At 40.2% G+C, this 25,535-nt stretch overlaps 1 protein-coding gene across 1 annotated transcript in view; it reads left to right on the top strand.

Moving 5' to 3' along the window:
* SERGEF (secretion regulating guanine nucleotide exchange factor) overlaps positions 1-25,535 on the top strand; it is a 132,983-nt gene that overhangs the window by 52,919 nt on the left and 54,529 nt on the right. The window contains 1 exon segment of the mRNA XM_054390758.1: positions 23,219-23,255. Coding sequence (XP_054246733.1) covers positions 23,219-23,255 — 37 coding nt within the window.

Here is a 25,535-nt window from a genome sequence, read left to right as displayed (position 1 = left end):
GAGAAATGATGATAGAGATGGGACCCTTGCAGCCATTTTGTGCTAAGAAAGCAGAGTGATGTGGGGGGCATGGCCATGTATCTACTTTGATTCATCTTGGCTTGAGTTGTTACACAGAAGTAGTATGTCCACACTGATACAGCATGAAGATAGGGCAAGTGACTTGCCAGTAACTCTCTCATTGTGACTGTAGGCAGTGGCCTGAGCACTCACACAACTGATTTGAAGGTCTCTCTTCTGTTTTGAGGTGCGTATAGATTGCTATTGAAAAAATGCTTTCAATAACAAGGCTTTGGCTTGTGAGCAACTTGGATACTCAGAAAAAAGTGATCCTTAGTGCCATAATTTCCAGACTTTAATACATGTATGATAACATTAATAACATTTCAAAGAACAAATGGCTCAGACTGAGACACTTTCAGTTACTGTAGTGGCATAGGCAGTTTAGGGAATGGAATATATAAAAGATCATGGACGCTAGCAGTGTTAGCTTTGTTTAAACCTGAGAGCAATTCTACTGTGATAATTCAGCAGAGTAATCAAAATAAGGACTCCCTTACCAACTATGGCCATAGGAGATAAATTCCCTGAATTTCTCAGAGCAGATTACTGGAGTGGGCAATGCTCTGTGTCACTACTGCTTTTAAGAATCAAATGCTTTGGGAACTGATTAAACATCTCATGGTTCATGTTCTGCCCAGCTTTCACATATTGCATTAAACAGATTTTTCTCACCTATCTGATTCTGTATTTATACAGTGCTGTAAGCTATTCAAGCTCACAACCCTTCAAACAGCGTAAATACAGAGAGGCAGACATGTGTGTGCTGACTGTAGGAATGACTGTAGGAATGACAGCATTCCCTGGCTTTCATTCCAAAGGGAAATGACTCTGGCTCTAGAAGACGATTTACAGCATGCACTGCAGGCTGTGGGCAATATCACATAGTGCCTTACATGCTGTTCGTGCTTAAATACCAAGCAAAGGTCTTGCTAAGGTGTCAAGGCTGTTCCTCTTTTATTCTGTCTTTAATTGTGAATGTGGAGTTAATCTGGTAACCAAAGGAGAAGGTGAGATCGTATGTGGTCTTTGGCCATTTTCTGGACTTCGGTTGCCTGTCCTGTCTTGTCCTGAAGCCTGCAATTGTGTCACTTGTTAGGGAGAGTTTCTCCTGAATGGTATTTACTAGCTTGGTCCAACTTTTCTGAACAGAAGTTTTATTTTAAAATAGCATTGTTATAATGAAAGGCACCCTAACCCCATCACACAGGTGCTGTCTGTTGTGAGTCTGGAGAGGAATGAGCGGGGAGTAGCCCAAATTTCTAATACTCCCTTGTACTGTTTTAGACACATAAAGAAGCTGTTTTTTAATGATGCTACTTGTCTTGCAATTTCCACTTACCATCATTTTTGAAAGTAGGCTATTTGAGCTCCTAGATATGTTATTTAACTGTGTTAAATTTTAATCAGACCTCATTTAAAAAAAAAAAAAATCTTTAGTTCTCCCTCTGGAAAGACTTAGATCCCTTGACAATACTGCAGGCAGACCTGCAGAGGGGTTCTTCATAACTCCGCATCTTTAGAGATGTGGGGGATTTTGTCTTTTGGTATGTTGTTTTTTAGTAGTTACCCTCTCCAGGCTTGTCATGGAGGTGTGTTCATCATGACAGCTGGTGAATGTTGCCCAGAAGGAGAGAGACTGACCTTTTCTCTGGCTTTCATTTTGGCAGCCCACATCAAGGTGGCACTTGCTGAGCTGAAGCTTGAGGCTGCACAGCATGTTTCAGTCACTGCATCTGGATCTTCTGAGGCCCAGGCTCCAGCCCTCACACTGATCTATGAAATGTGCTGTCTGGGACTGGGGTGGCACAGATTTCGTAATGCACATATGGATGTAAGAATGCACATGTGGATGCACCCTTCTAATTGCAGAGAGCAGTGCTCTCAGTATTCTTTCATATCGTGGCATGCCACAAGTGGTTCTTCAAGAACTTGTCCCAGAAAACAGACGTTCAGGTGCATTTCATTGAAAAACAAAAGTACTTTTAACATCTAATTTTGGAAATTCCTCTGCTAAATCCCCCAGTTTACAATTTGGTCTTGGTTTAAGATTGTGCTTGCATTCTGGATAATGCAGATTCTTCCCTTGCTTTTCTTACTGTAGTGAAAATGGGTGTCTTTCACAAAATGTATGGTTATCTCTTTAAAAAAATAAAATACCAGTTTGCTAACTGTTGTCTTTCAGATTAAAAATGCAATAGTGGTGACGTAAATAATACCAATAAAAAACTTGAAAAATCCTTATTAATGAATTTCCTCAAGAAACTTTTGCATCAGTTTGAGTTCAGAGATGCAAATCCTTCTTCTCAGCAAAAACTTGCTGTAAGAACACTTACCATAGCTCGATGATAGCCAAGAATGTCTTAAAGTAATTTAACTTCAGTTACTAATGGAGATGGTGGTGTTCCCAGTGATTCAGATGTTCTGTACTTGGTGTTTCTGACCTTGCAACTAAACCAGCTGGTTTGAAAAGGCCAATCACAAAGTTTTTCTAATGCAATTCCTAATTTCAGGCCCTGTGAACTTGGAATTTCTCCCATAGCTAACACACAGCCCTTTCCCCTCTCATTTTTGGATGGGAACTCTTGCTCTTCAAACCTATTCTGTTAAGCTGTATTGGCAGTGCTTGATCATAATTTTGTTCAGACACCTCTTTAACACCTAAATGGCTTTCACAGAGAGCAGGATCGTTAGACCATGTTTACCCTTGTGCCTAGCCTGCTACTACTGCTGATCATTGACTTGAGAGTCCTTAATATCCTTATTGTTATTCTAAATTCTGCTACCCTTGTGCTCAACCCTGATACTATAAATACATGAGTAGGAGTGGCAGACTTCTGTTATAAGCTGACATTTCTCTTCCTTGTGTTTTGCTCTTATGATATGTTTGAGCAATGAGACTAGACTAGAGCCAAAAGACTTCCAGGCAGTCCTAAACCTTGATCACAAGTTCAGTGAGGAAAAGGGAAGTCAAGCTACTTACTGTCTTCCCTCAGAAGAAAAGAATTTCTAAGATACCCAGATTTAAATGCAGTGGATAACTTAATATGTAAATCCATAGTGTCATGATGTTGCATTTACTCTTAATATTTGACAGTATTTGAAATAAGGTATAGCTATTTCTGGTCTCCTAATTGGAAATCACAACAGTCTTTCAAATTGAGTTTCTTTTGCAGTAGTGCTGATGATAAGAGATGATGGGATGTTTTTTCTTCTCCCCCACAAACTTCATGAGAAGGTACTTTGGAAAGAGGGTCCCTGGAGTTTCCTATCCTTGATGTAGACTGGAACTGCAAGGGAATTTTAAGGCTTTGATCTAAACAGCTAGGAGGTTGGAAAGTGGCCATTATTTTAGCATTATTTTCGTAATTAGTAACAAAGAGCCTTAAACCTTATCAACTCTGTCTGTAAATGAGTGGTTGAAAACATAAAAAAGGTTTGGTTAATTAAATAAATTAAAAAGGCCAAAAAAAAAAAAGCACTGTTAATAAGTAGTTCATTAGGTCCTTTCAGATACATCTTTAGGCATTAATAGCTAGATTCTCCTTCAGTGGTTACAGTGGTGCTGACCAACTGCCTTGGATGGAAGCCCTTAAGCAGCAGTGCTGCTGGCATTCCACAGCCACAGAGCAGGGCTACCAGTTTGGTTGGTTTGCCCAAGCCAGTCCTGGGTGCTGGGTGATCTAGGACTTGAGCCTATGTGCTTTGAATTTCAGCCCCAGGCATTTTCTGTAGATCATCCTTCCGTTTCGCATGAAGTTCTACTCCTTTGATGTGGAGCATCTCAGGAAAGCTAGCTTGATGTGAGAAGTTACTTTTACAGTTTGTGGACAACTGCTGACTGACCTCAGGACGGTCTCAAACAGTTAGTCTTGTTATAAAGCTCTGAGAGCTGGGAGTTCCCTGCAGAGCCCACTTTGAAGGACAGCAGGAAAAGCAAAAAACCCACATCTCTTAAAAGATAGTAATTCTTTCCTGAATTCCCCAGAAGCCTCCTCCAACTAGGTGAGGAGAGGCTTCTTAGAGCAGTTCTTTCGCTTGTCCTTTTCTGGTGTTGTTGCTTCAGAGATTTGGTTCTATCTTAGGCTGCTGTATATGTAAAGGTTTTAAAAGCACAGTGACAAGAGTGTTTTATAGTGATATTTTCTTAATTCAAGCTGAACACTTTTACCCAAATTATTCTTGCAACAGAAGTAACTTTAAGTTTTGGCATCTCCCTTAGGATACCTAGTCATGACTTCATATAGTGGGAGGATTCAGCTTGGTCCTGTTTAAATTGTCACCTTCTGTCTTGTGCTTGCCTATTCTTCTAGAAGTAAAGTTAGTATCTATTTTGCAATATCCTTTATTAACAGAAGGCCAAGAAATTTGAAAGTTTTCTACAGCTCAGCAGAGCTAACAGTTCTTTTCCCTAAACCATCAAGATTTGGATGCATAATTGAGTCTCTGCAGCTCTCAGTAGCAGACAGTTTGTGAACTGCCTGTTCTCTACTGGAGCCTCAAGCACTCTTTCCTAATGAAGCTATCTGATGAGGTATGACAGCCATTTGGTTGGAACTATATATACACAATTGATGGTGAAATTATCTATTGTTTGTCATAAAGATGTATTTCAAGAACATGATGTTGTCTTTCTAGATAGCAAGACATAAATTTAGAAACAACCCTGTTTAATTTGATTGGTTTTGATTCTTTGCTAACTTCTTTTCTTGGAAGTTTGTATCCTGTGAGCAAGTTGTGAAGCAGTTCTCTCTTGATGTTTGATTATGCAAGGGGTTACTTTTGCAGCTATCCAGTCAAAAGAGATTGTGTGCCACAAACTTGAAAAGGCCAAAGTTTCAAACTCAATCCTCATTTAAGCAGAAAGAGCTGATGAGGAGGTGTTCTGAGTGGTGTTTGGTTTATGTTTTGAACAACTCTTTATTCTTTATTTTTTTGTTTGGGAGTGATAAATGATCACAGCTTAAATTGTGAGAAATAAGTTCTTGCATCTTGGCATGTGGGGAAGGTGGAATTAATGTGTTTTTTCTTTATCTGAAAAACTTGGGGGATCAAACGAAACAAAGTGAATTCATTCACTGGTGTAGTTTAAGCCTGCAAATTGTTCAGGTGATTTGGTTTTTTTGTAACCGCATTTTTCTTTATGCTGCACCACATACTTTCACTGCCTTTTAATGACATTAGTGAAAAGATATGTGTAAAAATAAGTATCTTAGGTATTTTCTTTTCTCTTTCTTCTTTTTTTATTTTTTATTTTCTGCTTGGGATATTTTTTGAGGTGTTGGTCAGTCTTAGAAACTTAAGCCTCTTGCTGCAGAGAAGAATTGTGGCTGATGGGTGCTGTAGGTCTTTAAAGCTGGCAATTTTTAAGAAAACAAATGAAAGATTAAAGACTATTTGATTACAACATCACAGTTTTGTTCTGTTGTGAGGTGACAATACATTAGCTTGCAAGCTGTTGCTGTCAGATGATGCTGGGTGGTTTGAGCGCCCAGCCCCTGGTTAGCTTGTGGAGTGCTTTATTCTTCTCTGCGGTGTGGCCATCACAGCATTTCATGCACACATGCTCAAGACAGAAGCAAGATGTTGTCTGATCCACACAGATCTCTGTGCTAAGTGGCAATCTGAAAGTAACCTTGGTAGAAAGCGAGAAGCTTTACTGAAAAATGTCCCTGCGATGCTGTTGCCAGGGCAACGGTGTCTATTGTGTGTGTGCTCTGTGCTTCGGCAAAGTCTGGCTCCTATGTACTGCAGTGTAGAAAAGTATTGCCTTCAGAACTGCTTCCCTTCCCCCACTTCTGGGAGGTTTGACAGCAGCAAAAGCCTTCCTTATCGAACTCATCTTTCCTATTTTGCTTTTAGTTTGCTCCTAGTTTGGGCATATTGCTTAATAAGACAGAACCGTGCTGAAAATGGAAGGGATGCTGATGTCTTGCTGCAGCTCAACCTCTCTGTTGCTCCACAGTGATAATCCAGGATGATTTGCAGAGGCAGGCAACAACAGCAGGGCAGAGTATGTCCTGTTTCTTGCTCTGCAGAGGGAGAGGAGCCTTTGTTTCTGTGACAGTAAGGTGGCAGTGATGAGTAGTGGAAGAAGGCTGGAAAAGATGTGTGCTGCACAGTTGAGGGGTGCTGAGAAAAGGGGCACACAGGATACCAGAAAGGTGGGTTGAAAAGAGTTCATCATCAGGAGCCCTAATCCATGTCTCTGGGCAGCAAGCTGGCTGTTCCTGATTTGTAACTACAAAATGTCAGTGTTCTCTTAAACCATAATGGTAATAATAGTAATAAAAATATTCCCATCTACTTGGGGGTGCTGTTTCTGCTACTTTGAAGATGGTGCTGGGGGAGTTCCATTAACCAGAATCCCCTTCTGCAATTCCACCTGGATAAGGTTAGTTTTTCCTTTCCTCATATGTATTCTGCAGAACAGTTTGAGGTGTATGCACGTCTGTTCTGTGCTGGCTGTGCTTTAGTGGCAGATGACTGATGGGGACCAGGGTTGTGCATTAAAGAGGCTTGAGAAGCCAAAAAAAAATTCGGCGATGTGGAAGTGAAGTAGGAAATAATTTTCTGTAATTAATCTAAAAATGTGTTAGGCTGATGAAATGAATTTCAGATTCAGCACTCTTTCCTCCACTGCGCTGTCTTCCTGTGGGAATGTGCAGATGCAGTAGGCTGGTGAGGACCCCTCTCACCATGGGCAATGAACACATCTTGCCTTGTAAGTGAACCTGAAAGTCATATGCCTCATTTTGATGTAAGCTTTCACCTTCCCTATGCTCTGCAGTTCACAGGGGCTTTGAAAATTCTTTATGAATCAAAAAGGCCCCAGTTTTTCTTGCTGGCTACTGGGTTAATACTGCTGAATCCTAGAATAAGGCTCTGCGTATTTTTATCTGTAGGTTATCTGAGAGGATGAAGGTGATGTGAGGAGATGCAAGTGACATGCCAAACAATGAAGCTGTGCTTGGACAGCATCTGAATGGAAGCCAAGGAAATAATTTTAATGCATTGCCTAGCTACTCGGGGTTTTTTTTTCCCCTCCAAAAGAGTCTTTTGTTATCCAAGTATATTTTTAGTCCTTTTTTCTATCTGGTCAACATTTCATTCATGTTTGTGTCGAATACATTGTTCCATCAGTTTTCAAGAGACTGATGCCTGTAGAGATGGAAACAATTTCCTTAATTGCTGAGGCTGAGGTGAATGTTATTACCCTTCCTTCTGACCTGAAAGAACCTTTTTCTTCAGGCAGTCTCATGAACAATTTTGCCTTTGTTTCTCAGCTGCCTTTTAGTCAAGAGGGAGCTTGCGTTGAAAAGCACGTGGAAAATCGGTCTGTTAAAAAAATGACTTTAAGAGGCATAATTTTTGCATTCTGTAGGTCACAGTCATATGCCGAATTTATTATTTTTAAAGGTGTAGCATAGTTTTGAGCTTGTTCTTATTTCTGTTTGTTATAAAATTAGCAGTGCTTTCTGTACTTGGGAAGGTCCAAAATAGAAACGTAGCTTCTAAGTATGGGCTTATATATGTTCTTACTGATGATAAATTTAAATATCTGCTCAATATGTTCCTCTCTGGGTAAATCAGCAGTTGTGATCTAGTTTTTCCTACAGACAGGATTCTTTGGGCTTTAATGAGGAATTGGGGAGGGGAGAGGAAAAATAGGGAAACAATATATGTGGAGTTTTAAAAAGCCTAATAATTTTCAAAGGTAGGATGGAAAAAGAGACATCGCATATTTTCAGTTCTTGTTTCCTTTCAGTTTTAGGAGATATTTTTGCTCTTGCAGACTACAGAGTAAAGTCAACCAGGAAAACCTGCAGAGTATTTTACTGCCTTATTTTCACTTAGGAGTGATCTCAACTTATATACTGTTTGCTCATTCTCTTTTGAGAAACTGAAAGTTTTCAGGGTTTCTGTAATGGAAACAGTTGCTACATGCAAAGGTGGCAAAGGTGTAGTGATCAGAAATTAATCTATTAAACTGTTGCAGGAATTCACTCACAGGTGAAAAGTGGATAATATAACACAGATAATATAACATTCAAAATAAGAGCAACTATTTTTCAGGTTGTGTTATTCTAAAGGTATCATGACTACCCAAGCTCTTCCTTACCCAGTAAGTCCCACAGTGTTCCAGCACAAGGTTGAAAAAGCAAGTTGCTTAAAACTGCCATTCCAGGGTCGCTTTTTTTGGCCAAGTACTTGGGAGTAAAGTGATACTGTGTACTTTGGAACGCTTAGACATTTTTGAGGTCAAATGTGCCACAGAAGATGATTTCTAATATATTGAAATAGTTGGGAAACTAGATTTTTTTTTTTTAATTCCTCTTATTTCTTTTTTTTTTTTCTTCTTCCTGACCGTAGTGGCTAAATGGTTTTGGAGTCATTGGAAGTGACGTGCTCCGATTCTCATTGTTACTTGAAATTGTAGTAGCAGGGTAGCTGTGCTGTCCAGATGTCACCTCCATTAAGAGGGAAGTGGCTTGCATCTAGAGCAGATGTTGGAGAGACTTGGCAAAAGAGTAAATATTAAAGCCTGCATTGATGGACACTGAAAAGAATATGATCTCATGCTAGTGCTCTGTGTCCAGGAGTGGCGTGCTGGCTGCAGAGCACTCAAGTCAGAACAGCAAAATCTCTGGCTGTTGGCAAACTCTGACACTCATGGTACTTGCCAATGTGTAAGCATCTGGTATGGGCATGAGTCCTACCCTTCACCTCCTTCACGGGACCCTGGAGCTGTAGTTCTCAGTCTTTGGCACACAAAGACCTTCGTTGTGAGAGTAAAGCACTTCTGAAGTTGATGGCCTGAGAAGTATGGCAGAGGAGGATGTGTTTTAGCTGTTGTGCGGTGACACTTCACTTGAATCAGGTTTGAGAATATGCAGGAAGGGGTTTCCTTCTTCTTGTTCCTGTTCTTAGCTGGGCTGCATATGTCACTTGGGATGACTAAATGAATTCATCAGATTTCTGAAATGTTCTGAAATAGAAGTGCTGCCACTTGACTTCCATCTGAAGAGGGATGCCACTTTGAATTACAAATGCATGAGAAGTGGGTGTGTTTTGTAATTAGTGGTGAAGTCTGGTGGGCTGCTGACTTTAATATAACCTCTAGTACTTCTCATCTGCTGCAGAAATGCTGCTACCTTATTAAACAATGTTAAAGCTCTGTTCTTCAATTTCTCATTTTGTATTCTGTCTAGTGGCAGACTGTTGTATCAGATGAAGCTGGAATTTTAAACCTGCATATTATTTAGGTGATGTTTTCTCAACTTAAAGGAAAATAGCTCTGTTAAGGAATGTCTGATTCAATGTGACTATCTAGATGTATTAATTAACAAAAGTATCCCTGTCATTGGGAGTTACTTTGAAGTATTGATTCTTTTCAGTAATGAATATATAGTTATTTGAAAAATGGTCCTGTCTGTCTTAATGACTCCTGTGTGCTGTTAGAGAGCTGCCCTGTGAGAATGAAAGGAAAAACGTGATTTAACAGAGGATGGGAGCCTGACTCCTGTGCATGTGGGAATGTGGTAATCTTATGAGTAGCAGGAAGACAATGAAGGAAGTCACTGGCACTATCTCTGCCCTTCCCACCTTGTTTAGGTTAGGCAACTCATGCAGTCAATATCAAAGACTCCTTTAAGCCATGATGCAACAAAATATTTCAGTATGAAACCTTATGAGAAGCATTGTGTGATTGCAATGGCAATGTCTGTGGTTAGAATTTAATTTGGAAGAATCAAATAAACTCATAGGATTGAAAGGGGCATTTTATATTGAAAACCATATTGCTTGTTTCTCAGTCATTAATAAGGGGAAAATAAGAGATCTTAAGGGGTGTTGCAACAGGTAGGAAATCCTCTCCACTCCCCTGAAACAAAATAAAATAGAGGGCACTAACTGCAGCCTGCCATGAGCCACCAACTCCATCTAATAGGGATGGGTAAAGAGCTGCAATGATGTGAGTTTGCTCTCAAGGGCAAATACACCATGCACTGTCAATACTAAAACATCTTAAATATGTCTAGTGGCAAAACATCAAACCCTGGCAAGGCCTATTTTACGTTAGTAGTAATTTCTACTTTGCATTTGGGGAAAAAGCAGAAGGACCACACAGTGATGAGATCCCCTTCTACATCCCAGCATTTACTCAGCCTCTAAAGGGAGAAACTTCAAGACCAGGTGTGAGGTGTTTCCATTTCAGAGTTTTTTTAGGAGGATGGCCAAAGCAGTCTAAATTGTTGATGTTGATAATTATTTTTTCAGCATGTCAGGGAGGTAATCAGAAGGCTGCTTGAAATACAATGCCCTGCCAATATTTTTGAAGGTTGAACAAGATGACTCAAATAATTACAAGTCTGTCAGCCTGGTATTTGCCTTGGTCAAAATAATGGCATGGCTGACATAAATTCTGATCAATAAAGATTTAAAGGATGATAATGTAGTTGCTTGTAGTGAATATGTGACTATGGAAAATAACATCTTGTCAAACTAATGTGATACCTATTTTTTTATGAGATGAAAGTTTGATAAATGTATCAAATGCAGATGTAACATACTTAGATTTTCAAATGCTGGTGTCATATATTTGGATTTCTGTCAGGTAATAGGCTAGACAGTGTATGACATTCTGATCAGGAAATTATAAAGATACAAAATGACAACAAAGAAACCCAAACCACTAAGAAATGGAAAAGCCATTAAAAAAATTACAAACTGTCTGCAAGAGAGTCTAGAAATATCACTGTAAATGGAATTCTTTATTAAATACATGTGTTTCCAGTGCAGTCATGAGTATTAAAGAACGACAGCAGACATTAGGCAGGTGGCATGGTTTAACTCTTAGCTCCACACAGACGCTTGCCCACTCCCTGCAGTGGGATGGGGGAGAGAATTGGAAGGGTAAAAGTGAGATAACTCAGGGCCTGAAATAAAGGCAGTTTAACAGGTAAAGCAAAAGCCAAGCATACAAGCAAAGCTTGTTTTTACATGTTCCTATTGCTTTTGTTAGGTCAAGACATGGAGTCTTTCTTTTTATGGGTACCTGTCCTTTTTTCTCAACAGCATCAGGACGAAACTGTAAAATGTGATTGGTCTGCATGGAAAGCTGACCATACCAGCTCCCACTCCAAACCAGCCCAGCTTCTTGTTGTTTTTGCTTGCTGTTGCACATTCAATAAGTATTTCTGGTGAATTGTCCAGTGATGATAGATAGTTCCCCTGAGAGATTCCAACTAATTTAGAGTCTATCTGTATATGTGAACAGTCTAAATGATTCTTTTTCGTATCCAGAAATATTTATTATGCTGTACCTGACCACAGTAAATTTTATCTGTCTCAGCCTTGCCCATTTATCAACTTTTATTAGCTGCTTCTGGAGTTTTGATTAATTCTCAATCCCTTAATTTCAAGAACTCTGAGTGATTTCACATTGTAGGACCTTTACTATCCATCCTGATTCCTCTGCAGATGCTTTTTGATAATGTGTGTGATGTCTTTAACAGATGGAGCAAGGGATTTCACTGTTGAAAATGGGATCCCTCCCTAAAAAACACAAACATGGATTGCCACATGGTAGATGCCAGGTATTTGCAGTCAGTGTGCAAGCAGCTGTGAGCACTGAAAGTTTTTCAAAACTTACTCTATTAAAGCTGTGGGGTTTTTGTTTTGTTCTGTTCTGTTCCAGAAGGCATAAACAGCTCTGTCTGTGGTAGTATGTGGAAATAAAAGTGAGAAATAATTATTGGTGTAAGTCTGTGTCAGTCAAATGCAATCCTTCTGTACCTGTAGTGGTGAGATCAGAATAAGATTCTGGTAAGCTATAGTTCACAAATGAAGATATTTACTGTGCTTCATACCAGTCTGGCACTGTTGTGCAATACTGCTACAATAAGATTATTCATTTAAGAAAAATTAAAAATAGGATCATTATATGGACTTAAACTAAAGACAAATTTGTAAGAACCTGTTGCCTTTTGAGTTTTGTTAGAGTCCCATACAAGAGAAAAATATTTACCTATCCTTTTTGCCAAAAATGCTGTATTTGACTTGGCTGTCATAACCACAGCTCCTCAGAAACTGGGCTTCACGCTGTCTCTCACACTGTGTGGTTTTATCCCTGTCAGTTCCTTATATTGTGGTGAAAATCTCCGGCTTTGGAGTGGGTTTATGGGAGCAAGTGACATTTTCAGTTTGTTATGATTCCAAGGCTATAGTCTCTTTATACTCGTAAGTGGTTAAAGCCTTTATGCTTGGAGTTCTACAGCTACTCCTCATCCACTGGCTCCGTAAGGAAATATTTGCTCCTGAGAATGACTGACCTGTTTTTCACCCAGTGGAGGCATCAGAAAATTGCTGGTGGCATCAACTGCGGATGATTGGTGTTGGATGATATTCATTCCCAGTAATGGATTACTGAGCAGAGTGGTGATGTGTGCGATTTTGGGGAGAAAAGGTCATTTTCCTATAGGCACAAATTCTTTGGATTAATTAGTGTGCATTTTGTTGGTCTTGTGAAACAACTCTTTTCACAATTAGACTTGTTTACAAATGGGTCATAAAAAACATTGTTCCGTAATGTGAATTAAATGACTCGTCAGTGCATTTGGTTTGTGTGGTGGGACACATCTCTCAGCTTACTCTGTCCTTGTGGCATTTGATCCCCTGGCAGGACTGGGAGCCTTTGAACTCGAGCAGGCCGGCGTGTTACCTGAGAAAACAAGAGGAGAAAAGGTCCTTTGAAACTCATGTGCTAGTACTGGTATGAAAGAGCTGTCTCTCAAAGGTAGCAGAGATTGAAAGAGAGAAAGGAGTGGATATCGTGTGAGAGAGATGGTGCATAATAGAAGTGTCTTGAACTCAGGCAGCTGCTAGGTAAAAATAAACTGGAATGAGTGTGTGGTTTTAAAGAACAACGCAGCTGAGATGACTGAACAGTTCTCCTGAACATGAATAGCTGGAGGTCTGTTGCTGGGCTGCCCAGCTCGCCTGGTGTCAGCCAGCTGTGGTTTGTTTTCCAGCGCTGGGAAGAGCAAATGTGTTCAGACCTCACTCTGGTGGAGCAGCAGCAAGGGTCTGTGACACTTTCTTCTGTCTACTCTTGTTCTACAGCTGTTTACTTGAGCTAATGGATAGGTTTCTGACAGCATACACTCTGACTGTAGTCTTATTCAGAAAATTGACCAGGTTGACTGGTTATGAGGTCAGGAGCACAAGTAGTGTTCCCCTCTATCCTTCCAGTTGCAAAGAATGATGAGGAATACTTGGTTCTGCAGAATTTTGGATTTTTAACCATGGCCTACTGACGACAGATGGGGTAGCCCTGTCTTAGAGGGGCAAAAGAATCTTTGTGCAGGAGTTAGGAGGTTGTAGTGAGGTGGGGATTGGTCTCTTCTCCCAAGTAACAAGCGATAGAATGAGAGAAAACAGCCTCAAATTGCACGCAGGGAGGTTTAGGTTGGATATTAGGAAAGAATTTCTTCCCCATATGGTTGTCAAGCCCTGTCCCAGGCTGCCCAGGGGCAGTGTTGGAGTCCCCATCCCTGAAAGGATTTAAAGGCCATGTAGATGTGGTGCTGAGGGACATAGTTTAGTAGTGACCTGACAGTGCTGGGTTAAGGGTTGGACTTGTTGATTTTAGAGGTCTTTTCCAACATAAATGATTCTATGATTCTGTAGTTCAACTTTTTAATAAAACTGCCTTTCACCTCAGACATGGATTGTTTTCCTAATTCTCCCTTTATGAGTAGCATTAAGACTCAGTCTCTATGTGAGTCATTACAAATGGTATCCTTATTTATCCCGAAGAGCTTTTCTATTCATTTTTACATTGGACTCTTGGCAAGTTTACCTTTTATTTCCAGCAAGCTTGCTGCAGAGATCTGTACTGTTACTAAGCGCTGCAGAAACAGAGAAACCAGTACTGATGAGCAGAGTTACATGACACCCCAAAGGCATAAACACCATTTCTTTGGAGAGGTTAAGGAGCAGACAGTCAGCAAAATTCTTGACTTGTTATTTTTATATGAGGCTAACCCTTATGGAAGCTGCACGCCTGTAGGTCTGCTGGATAGTAAATGAATCAAGAAAACTCTGTCCTCAAGCTGAGGTAGTTGGTGTATGATAAATGTGTTTCAGTTTCTTTTTTTTTCCCTCCCTCTGTTTATTTTATGATATTATAGGAGAAGTTCTTAATGTGCTAGTAGGTTTTTCGACTACAAATTAAGTTGATACCATTTTTATTTTTACATGCCTGTATGTGGGAGAGGGAGAGACAGTGAGGGTTGTGCTGGAAATCAGGCAAAGATTTGCATTCTTGAACAGCTGGTAGTTATCTTAAATAATATTTCCCAAAGGCACTGGGCCCAGTGAGGGACACTTCAAATGATATTACACAGTAGTGATTCAGTCCTTCCAGTAACCTGCTCATTTCTTTCAAAAGACATAAAGTGTTTTGAAGATGAAATAGTGGGGTTTGCTCTTTCCAGTGACAGTGTATTTGTGTGCTGCAGGTTTGTGCAAGCAGCAGTGCCCACTGTGGTCTACAGGGCTAGCAGAGAAATGAAAAGTCAGTCCAGCTGTGCATGAGAGCTTCCTCGAGCATTCAGTAATTTCTCTGAAAATTAGTCTTCCTGCCTCCTGGTGCTAGGTGTCTAAGAACTGACACATTCAAAATTTGATCATGAATTTGGATTTAATGCTGGAAGAAGCAAAAAAGCCTCTGCACTTTAAAATAAGAGTAGTATTTCTTAATGATGTCATTGATGATGTTCTCTTGATAATACTGCCAGGTATTTTGGATGCATTTTTTTAATGAAGGACAGTGTAGGTGAAAGGCATTTAAAAAAATACTGTGAGGAGATTCCAAAAAAGTCTACATGGTAGGGGGGAAAAAAAGGGTTATAGAGAGTCAACAGAGTCAGATCTCACATCAGTGAGGCCAGTTCCCTCAGGGCTCAAATCAAGTGATGGCTTGTCTTGAGGCAGTATGGCCCCAGCCATGACCACACCAGCAGCACTTCTCCTTTAAGGGGGTCTTTCAGGGCCAGCGTCTGCCTGTTCGCAGTATCCAAATAGAATACCCAGAGAGTCTGTTGGCTGAGGGTATGAACTTTCTCAGGAATGCTCTTTTTCCTGTCAGCTCTACAAAAATGGACGGCTTTGGGCTATTGTATAACCTTGCTGAGTGTGTGCTGAGTTCTCTGCAATTACTTCTTTTAACACAGAATTTCAGGGAGATAGTTGCAATAACAACAGAGGTAGGGGAGAGCTCAGTTCCCACAATATGTACAGCTGATTGCTCTGTGGTTTTCTCTACCTTCACTGAATATTTCAGAAAATATTCCAGAGTTTAAACCCAGTGGACTGTTCAGCCACAGGGCATGAGATATGCAGCCCAGATTCTGTTGAGAAACTTAAAGCTGCAGTTATACATCCATAAAGGGGCCTTGGAAATGTTTTCATTTGTTGGTTTGGGTTTGGGGTTTGTTTGTTTTAGTAGAATTTGCTGTTTTGTTGCTGAAGATGACTTGCTGTCCTGTTATTCTAAGTCTATAAAATGTTGGTTAATGATATGTCCTTTAACAGAATGTTTGCCTGCAATCATTGTTTAACAGAATCATTCATTTTGTTAAGTTCACAGTCCTAGATATTAGCACATTTGGCTAGGTAATGCTGACATTTGTATGCTGTAATTAACTTTTTTCTTTTTGCTGCTTGCATGTAAAATAGCATAGGGAGCTTTTTTGGCATGCTACAAGCTACAATTCTTGACCTGAAAACATCAGAATAATCTGTGTGTGGTGATGGTACAGGCAGATCAGTGTGTGAAGAGGGCTTGAAACATTTGTTTCTGTGGTCTTAGCTTCTTTCATTTCTCAGACAAAATGGTATTTGTGGGTCTCAAGTAAGGCCCAGAGGGAGCCCAAAATAGATTTTCAGGTATTCACTTAGGGCCTCGCATTCTACATAAGAAAGAGGCATAGAAAATGTAAGGATCTGGGAATTGTGGCTGAAACGATCTAAATCAGAATCAATGTGAGCAAAATGGTGAAGAAGATCCCGTGGGTAAAATGGGAATCTGATGAAGATCTTATTCCTCCAGTTCATATCTGGATGTGGACAGAGATGTCTGTAAAGTTAGTGAGGATTTTAGCCTCATGGGATTTGCACTGCACAGACATAGGTTTGGGAGGATGTACCCATGAACACTCAGGGCTTGTGGCTCAGGTCTTGGTTAACAGAAATGGAAAATTTTGACAGACTGGTGGTGCTGAGAGAGATGAAAGTGATGGAGCTTGACTTTGCAAGAATGAAGGATGCTTATACTTTCTGAACCCCAAAGAAGGGAGGCAACTACATGAAGAAGGATATGAGAACTAGTTGGAAAATCTTCAGGCAGTGGAGAAGAACCAGCTGCCCTTGCTGACTTGTAAAGATTTTTACCGTGCTTGTCTTGGCAACATTCTTGTCGTTCTACTAAAACCTAACCCCACTGAGTGTTCTTACAGGCATCTCAGCAACTTTTGCATTGCCCTCAGGTTGCCTGACAATGAGTGGGGTTTTTTGTTGGTGGACATGGATCTTACTTTGTCTTGACATCTCAATCCATCTCAATTTGAGGCAAACAGCACACAGCTAAGATTTTCAATATGACCACACCTGCCTTGCAAGTAAACCTTGTGGGTGCTGTGATGTAAACCTTCTGTGGGAATGCTGACTGCTTTAACAATTGACTTTTCTTTCCTCTTTTCTTTTTATGCCTTGTGCCTCATCTCTTTGACAGCCTTATGTGGTTGTGGTGCTTCCCACCTGATGTTAAAAGAATGGTTGGCTTTTGGTAATGTGTTTTGGGGGTTTGCGTTTGTGTCTGTTTGAGAGAGGTTTTTGTTGTTGGGTTGGCTTGGGTTTTTTTTTATTTGCTTTGAAATGACAACTGATGCCATCACCTGAAAGCACTTTGAGGCCCAAGCTGCACCAACTGGAGAAGCTCAACTGCTTCCTTTTAGCTACAAGAAGCTGTTCCTGGAAGCATGGTGCTCAGTGAGTTGGTGGATGGCATAGCAGTTTTTTGTCTATGGCTGCTTACAGAGAGGGAACACATGCAGGGACTTAGACATATGTCAGTTTTGGCATGGTGGACACAAAGGCAAGACCTTGGGGTTGGCCAGCTGGCTTTTGGGTGACTGCAAGACAGTTGTCAGGGCAGGATTTTGATTTACAAGAGATGGGTGGAGAGGCAAGGGAAATGCTGCATAGGGAAAAGGCATTTTGTGTCTTGTACTACAAGTGAGACAGTCTTTGAGATTAGTTTTAGGCAGGGAGGTTATAGATCATAACTCTAGGAGCTATAGAGAATTCTAAATTTTTTCTTTTGAAAGGTTATTGCATCCTGCCAATGTCTTAAGGCTTCCTGTCTTCCTCCATGCTTTTAAGTGGCACATTAGCTTTTGATCAGGTATGTCATGAAATGTTTTATTCCAGACCATAGTACACAGGCTTCAGTTTAAATCCTATAGTGAATTTTCTTGCTGTAGTGGAAAGTAAATCTATGTCCAAACCAGTCGCACAGGAACAAAAAAAATCCACCTTAATAGGATCAAACAGATCCTGGATTAGATCTAATCTAATATATTATTAGATTGACAAGTAAAAAGTATTTTCTGAGCTATAGGGTGCAGGGCCGCTTGCTTTTCAACTGATAGAGCCAGGAACAGATTCAAAGTGCTGTTCCTGGTGAGGTTGTACTGGTTTGCTGCTAACATGTGTTGCATTAAGATGCACTTAGTCTTCTCTTTGCCAAGGAATGTGACTAGGTTATCAAGATGCTCTCTTATCAATCAAGAGTCAAATGATCCAGAGGAGGAACACAGAGTTCCTAGTGAAGGATCATTGGAAGCAGGACAGCTTTGCTAATTAGATTCATTTTATTTTCTTTTATTTTTTCACATCAGTAGGATTCTGCATACAAATGCAGTTGGACAGAGAGTGTCAAACAGTACAAATCATTGTTACAATACATTAATCAAGGGCATGGAAGAACAGCTCTGGGGAAGAAGATTCCCCTGTCTTACATAAGCTTTGATCCGCAGTCTCTCGGTCACCTCGTCTCCTTCCATTAGGACTTCTGATCCCAGAAGAAATAAAATTTTCTGACCCTGGCAATTTCCTTACAATGAAATTTGTCAAAAGGCATGAGATGCCATGGTTCTTCAAGTGCTGGAAAAAAGTGCTTATGTGCACATCCCTTTAATGGTTTCCTTCCCTTACATGACCACCCCCCTGCATAAGTCCCCCCTAAATCTATGCTTTTGTGCAATTAAAATTTAGAAATGGTAGCAACTAGAGTCAGGATGCAACTCAAACATCATGTCTTTATGCATCCTTAAGAATCTATTTTGTATGTCAGGCTCTTATCTCTGAGAAATGAGGGAAGTGTCTGTATCCTGTAACGTTTTGGGAAATAATTGCACTGTAGGGAATTAACGTGCACTCACAGAACAGGGAGCCAAAAAGAAATGGGTTTGGGGTCCTTTTGTTGTACTGGCAAGGCACCCTAATGTTGAGACGCTTGTAAGTTTTCATTCTGCAGTCACCCTTGTCAGTCCAGTTCCCTGTGCCTCTTGTTTGCAGCACCTCCATGCATTCACTCTGCTTCAGCACTGGGCTGACTTTGCCTGCAGTTCTGACTCGATATTAATCCTGATGGGTTGCACAACAGATCCTCAGTCAAAGCCCTGGGAGAAAAGAAAAGAAAGAATAGGCTTGTGGTCAAGGTACCAGCTTAAAACATGGATTTTTATACACTTTGTCAGACTTGTTTTGTAATAGCTCCTTAGGGGCTGGCTGTCAAAGGGTATTTTGTCTCTTAATTACCTTTTGAAATCAGTGAGAGCTTGTGTGTCTAAATATTCACATGAGTTTTATCCTGTACATTTTTGTTAACAGCTTACAAAAGAGGGAACATGACTTTCCTACTTCAAGGCTGTGGGGGAGCAAAAGAGGGATAGCTAATATCAGAGAAACCTCTGCCCTGGATATAAGAGGGAGGCACTCTGTATTTACCCCCTCCTCTCTTCCCTGATAACATCTCCTTCAGTACATAACCACCTCTTCCTAATATGCACACACACATTGAGGAATGCCCACCTTTCTTGTATGTGTATATCTCTACACGCACGTTATCTGGAGGAATGCATACATATAAAATAGGAAATATTATTATTTTTATACTTTAGTGCTATCATTTTTTAGTACTTTTTAATCTTGAATGAAATACTCTCTGTATTTTTTTTTCCACACTCAATCAATTAGTTTTTGTTAGGGCAGGAAGATAAGCAGATCTGCAGGCTGCAGAAAGCAGTTGATGTTTTGCCCAGAGTCCGTGGTTGCTGGGCTAAGGACTTTCCTCACTGTCTGTGCAGCTTATGTCCTGACTATTTGTGGTTAATAAAATGCTGGTCCCTTGGCTGCTTCTCACCACATGTGTTAAATCTGAAGGGATGGATGGATCTGAACTGCAACCATTGCTAGGTAGAAAGCAGTTTGCTAACACAATTTGAGGGAAGAAACAAACAATTTATCTATGGTTGAAAGGACACAGATAATAAGGTAAATAAGTTCTGGGTAAAACGCTCCTTAAGCATTCTTTTCCTGCCTCACAGGCAATTGTGAAGTGCTTTGAGATCGTTTATAGAGAGCTCACAATATCCTTACACAACTCTTTTTCCTGTAAACAGAGAAGAAACTGTAATAGCTGTGGGGGCTTGTGTTCCTTAGGCTCACAGAAGGCTGCACTGCCTAGCAATCACTGATTTGTCTTTAAGATTAGTGATTTTTTTTTTTCAATTAAAATAGAATATAAAAATATTGCCCAATTAGAAAGCATTATAGTGTGTTTATAAGTACCCTTGAATGTACTTATCCACTGGGAGCATGCAGATGTCTGTTGGAATTTAATTTCTCTGCAGCATGTTGGGGGTGGGGACAGAAGAGAAGTAGCCAGAAAATTATGGCTGCTGCAGTAAATACCAGGCTTCTCCCAGTGACCTGTGCTGACTGCAGAGTTTATTACATCTGATGTAAGCGTAAAACATCTGCTCAGTGATGCTATTCTCCAGCTGCTCTGTATTGGTACCAGCAAATTATGTGTTCTGGGCTGATTGTTGCCTGTTGTGGGGAGTCATGAGGAAAAGGAGGTGTCACATTTTAAACCTTGTGGTAAAAAAGTTATGAAATACCTTCAAGGCAGCATTGCTCTTTAAGCAGTGGCAGCCTTGCTTCACCACAGTAGTGTGATCCCTTCTGAGCTCCAGACTCATAGGTGTGCAGGCCAGCAGGAATCCCGTGGGTGGATGATGTAGCCTGTAGCAGGCAGCATGAATAATGAGTAAGGCTGTTGTTTCAGAAAGCTAACTTTAGAGCCCCCTAAGGGTGTGTTTGACTGATTTCCTACAGGAAACTCCAAATAGGTGTTGGCAGGTGGTGACACCCTGTGCTAAGGCAGAGGTGATGAACCTGGTGCTCTCAGTCTAGCAAATTCTTCTTTGGAGCACAGCACTGCTGCTGCCATGTGGTGTGTGCTGTGCTTCCACCGTGTCATTGAAGGTGAATCCAGGGCACTGCCTTCAGCAACTTGCCATTGAGCTTCATTTCAGCTGTTAGCAAAGCTAGCACTGCCACTGAGGTGGCTTTCCCCCGTCCCAAGGGTGTGCAGCAGCACTACTCTGGGTGGCTGTCAATGCCCCAGAGCTGGCCAGTCTCTGTCATACAGCAATTCCTGGCCTGGTTTGTACCCAGAGCAGTTGGACTGACTCCCTTACAACCTGGTAAGTGGCTGTGAGCAGAGTCCCAGCTATATGAGCAGAGTACAAAGCTGTTTGGGGTCACCAACCTTCTTTTATCTGGTTTCCAGGCTCTGTAGTTGCTGCTATTGCATGTAGGAAGAAAATGCTTTTGTGTCGGGGATGTTTTGCATTCTACACAACATCTTGTTTGTTTGTTTGGTTTGGCTTTTTCAGGAGGTGGGGGGTGGTTTTGTTTTGTTTGCTTTTGTTTTTGTTTTGTTTTGTGGTGTTTCTGAAGGGGATCCTGGCAGTAAGTACAAGCCACCAACCGAGCAACTGTACCAACTGCTTTTGAACCTGTGCCTGTATTACTGTATTCCCTAGGGAACTAGCTGGGATAGGATTATCCACACCAATGATAACATTTATTTATTTTATGAGCAGCAGCTTCGGTTTCTCAAATTTTCAGCGCTTGGTGAAGATGCAGAATTTGCTTTTTTGCTAGAAAGCCTTCACATGAGTTTCCATGTGTGGATCTTGTTTCCATGGCATCAACCTTTAAGCTGGAGAAGCATTGGTGGGAGCATTAACCAGTGAAGAGGCATTAGGAAGCCGCCCTGCTCCCATGTAGAGCTCTGACTTGTGGTGAGGGTAATGATATGGGATGCACTCATGAGTTCTCTATTTTAACAGTCAGGGCTTAAAGATTGCCCCTCTGAAATGCTGTGGTATGGAAGACTTGATGCAGCCTTGATACTTAATACTCTTGGAAAGGCATTGCTTTTCCTGCTGTTTTATCTTGATTTTTCTGAAGATGAGGCTGTGCTGTGACTTGAATTATTTTTCCTGCCTTGTTTTCCCAAATGCTTTAATATCCTGGCTAAGCTCCTCTATCCTAAGGAGTCTGTTTTGTCTTCCTTGCCATTGCTGTGTTAGGAAGTCATTGTCCTGCTTACGGTGTGGCTATGTTGTGAGAAGTAGTGGTTGCAGTATTTAGTTGTGACACAGTTGCTCAAACCCAGTCTGTGTGTCAGTCTTGGGTATCTCTCTTCCACCAAATACTCAAGCACAGTGAGCTGACTACAAGGACTGTTTTGTTAACTTCTGTAGTTTTATGTTGTGCAGACACTGAGGTGATTTTAGTAGGTTCTCTGGTCATAAAAACTATAAAGTTATGCATGCATAAAACTGTATAAAATGTTGATGGTGTGGACTTCTATTTTTTTAATATAATTGAGCATATACTACTGGCTTATATTTTATCATTGCAAATGTACTTTGAGGAAGCAGAGGAATGTGCTTCTTAGTTTTCCCCAGCTCAGTAGTTCGTGTAATGGGCAAGTAGGTGTAAGACAATGAACCAGATACAGGGTTTTGAGGGGATTGCTTGTGTTTTAATCTAAAACTTGAGGGCACTCAGCAGAGTAACCTTGTGTAAGATGATGTCCATTACGTCAGATCATTATACCAGCAGTGACATTGCAAAATAATTCAGTGGGGAAGACAAGCCCTTGCGGTAGGGCAGCAGGCTACTCTCTGTGCTTGGATTACCGTCATTTGTGAAGAACTTTTGAAAGCTTAGGGAGTTATACTATGTGATAGATGCTGAAGCAACTTAAACATGTGCCGTGTTCACAGCAGCTGCAAAGAAAGAAAAACACACTGTGAGTTTGCTTTGAAAAGAAAGTCGTAACTGATTTCCATCACTAATGAGCTGGGAAGAAAATGTTTCCATTAGTTTCTTTGTTTTCTTCTGCAGCTTTTAAAAATTAAACCAGCCTGCTGCTAACAGAAGAGTTGAGTTCTGTGGTATTTTTTCATCATTCTAGACAAAGGACCCCAGGGATCATATCACTTCAGGTTTATCCCAGTAAGCCTGTATACTCTATATAACACAGCCTGAATACTGCCTGTGCAGTTCTTCAGGGATCACCTGGACAAATGACTTGGAGAAGAGAAATGGAGATCATCACCCTTTGGATTTGCAATATGGCTCTGATCTTGCAAACGCTTAATCTACATTTGGTCTGTGCACATGAATAGTCTTGTTGGATGTTTGTCTAGGGTGTGATGATTTGCAGAATTGTGGCCAGTCTTGCTCCTAAGGATTGAAATATCAGTGGTGGCTACATTTTGTGAAGTTGCCTGTTTATTAACAAAACAAACAAACCTCCCTGCCACCAAGCCCTTGAGTAAGAATACAAATGAAGTTTTGTTTAAAAGTGAGAGGATTTCAACCTTGATTTTGCATCCTACAAACTGTAGTTGTTTGTGTCAGGTTATTTTTAATTTCCTGTCATAATTGTGGTTGTCTTCCTACTAGCAAGTGGGTTCTCTTTTATTCATTTATACTTCTTTTGCAGGTTGCATGTGGCTCAGAGCATAATCTGGCAGTAGTTGGTAAGTAGCTTAATTTTATATCAAATCTTCTCACCTTTTTTTCACTTTTAAGTTCCACAAGATGAAAGAAAAGCATACACATCAAACATATTGGGTGATTAAGGGCATTGTGTGCAGCTGAAAGTAGGGAAGTAACATACACGTGGAGGAAGAAGAGGAGAAACCAGTAGCATAAGTGGTGATGATAGAAAGGTGCCCTTGTTGACCAACCCCTGTAAGGAGAGAAGGGTTGATGTAGGTAGTAGAAAATACATTTGCAAAGTGCTATGGCCTGTTTTAGAATGGAGCCATTGCAACGATTCAAGCTGCAGGTAGCATCTAAGCTTGAAGCTGGTCAAAAGTGTCTTTATCATGGAAATTTTCAGTGGAAAAAAAATACTGGCTCTTTTGTTGTTCAAAGCTTGGAAAATCTTCAAAATGTCAGTCAGTGGTAGTAAGGTCAGGTTCTTTAGTGTGTCTTAGTATAATGAAGCTGTTGTAATAATGATGAAAGTACAAGGAAGCTAATGTCAGGGGCAAAATTGAATTTTGTGTACTAATTCCAGGAACAATCAGATTCTTGCTTTCAAGTGATGAGTTGATAACTGGAGTTTGATACATGATTGCTATTACTTATAATTACGTGTTTAAGATAATTTTTAATTGTAGATTTTCTAGTGCTTTATAGGTCAGTATAATTATCCCCACTAATGGGGTGAGAGAGATGAAGAAAAGAATTCTGTGCTGGAAATGAAATGGCCTTCTAACTTACAGTCCAGCACTCCATCCACATAGACATTTTTGATTGCTATGACTAATGCAATTGAGATGTTAAGTGAAGAATTCCCTTAAGTCAGGAGTGATAGGTGTGGAAAAATCAGCTATTTGGTATCCAGTCTGCATTCTGTGTCCTAATTTTTAAGCTGTTTATTTAACTTGATGTCTTATCAGTTTCATTAAGTGGCCACAGAGGTGGAGTTCTGTATATGTAGTATATTTCCATATGTCACAGAATCCCAGCACAGTGGGGCTTGGAATGGATTGCTGGGAATGGATTGCTAAACCCTGTTCACACACACACACACATATATATATATATATATATATATATATATATATATATATATATATATATATATACTGTAGTGTATTTTTTAATTATCCTTCTACAATGAAACCTTGTGGTGAACTTGTTGAGTTTATGGTTGTATTTAAGAAAAGATTTTTCCCTTTGCCTTGTCCCTGCTGGTTCAGTGTCACGTGCCTGTATTAATTGTCAGGCTGGTGCCTTTGAATGTCGACTGAAGAACAATCTGAAGAATCACTTTGTTTTTTTTGCTGAATTGATGAAGTCAAAGTGTACTGCTAGCAGATTCCTCAGTGTGCATGAAAGCAGAGCATTGAACAACCTCTTTATGTCCTTTGAGCTTTCTGTCTTCTAGGCAGAAATCTCTGGAAAAATTCTGTAAGGGAAAGAAATTCTAGGGAAAAAAAGTTAAACTAAGAATTTTGCATATGTAGAGAACATCTTATTCTTGTCTAAGCTCGTATGCTCATGGAATTCAAGAGGAAAATGATCAATGCTGGAAGCAAGTAGATTTGAAGGACAACAGAGATGTGATGCTATTCTTTTTTCAAACTAAAGAACTATGACAGATTTCATTTCTGAAATTATTTTTTACATATGCTTTTAGAAGGTTGACCTTTTAGAACATTTTGTGGTAGGATTTTTCTGATCATTTGTCAATCTTAGTTCAAAACTGTCAACAGTTACATTCCTTAAAGATACCATCACACAGATTTCCATAAGTATGTCTACTTGAGTGTACAATTTTCTGATAACATCATTCAAGCAGAGTTTATTTAGGACAACTATATCATCAGTTTATTTCTTAACCAGTAAATGCCTAGATGATTGATTTCTGGACTGAAATAACTCAAGTTTAATATGAAAGGTAAACTGAAAAGCAAGCCTTTAACAGTGTAATATTCAAGCTCTGTTTCTGGTTGCATATACAAAAGTGTTGGTGCTTTTTTTGTTGCATCATCTTTTAAATAGAATCATTTCTAAAGCAGAGAGGCTAGATTTATGATTCATTTCACAAGTGCTGAAGCAGTGTTCCAATCATCTTGCTGATGATACAAACTGATTTGTAGGGCTAGCAAGCAGTTAGTTTTTTCGTGTTACTTTATATAGTCTGCATGCGTTTGTACGGTTCAGCTATCTGAGTTCTTGCTTTCTTCTCCCAGAGTCAGTGAAAATTTGGCTGTTTTCTTCATTGTGAAGGCACTGACTCCTTT

The sequence above is a fragment of the Indicator indicator genome, chromosome 21 (genome assembly GCF_027791375.1).
Source record: "Indicator indicator isolate 239-I01 chromosome 21, UM_Iind_1.1, whole genome shotgun sequence".
Taxonomy (NCBI): domain Eukaryota; kingdom Metazoa; phylum Chordata; class Aves; order Piciformes; family Indicatoridae; genus Indicator; species Indicator indicator.
This window is presented reverse-complemented; position numbering and strand designations above follow the sequence as displayed.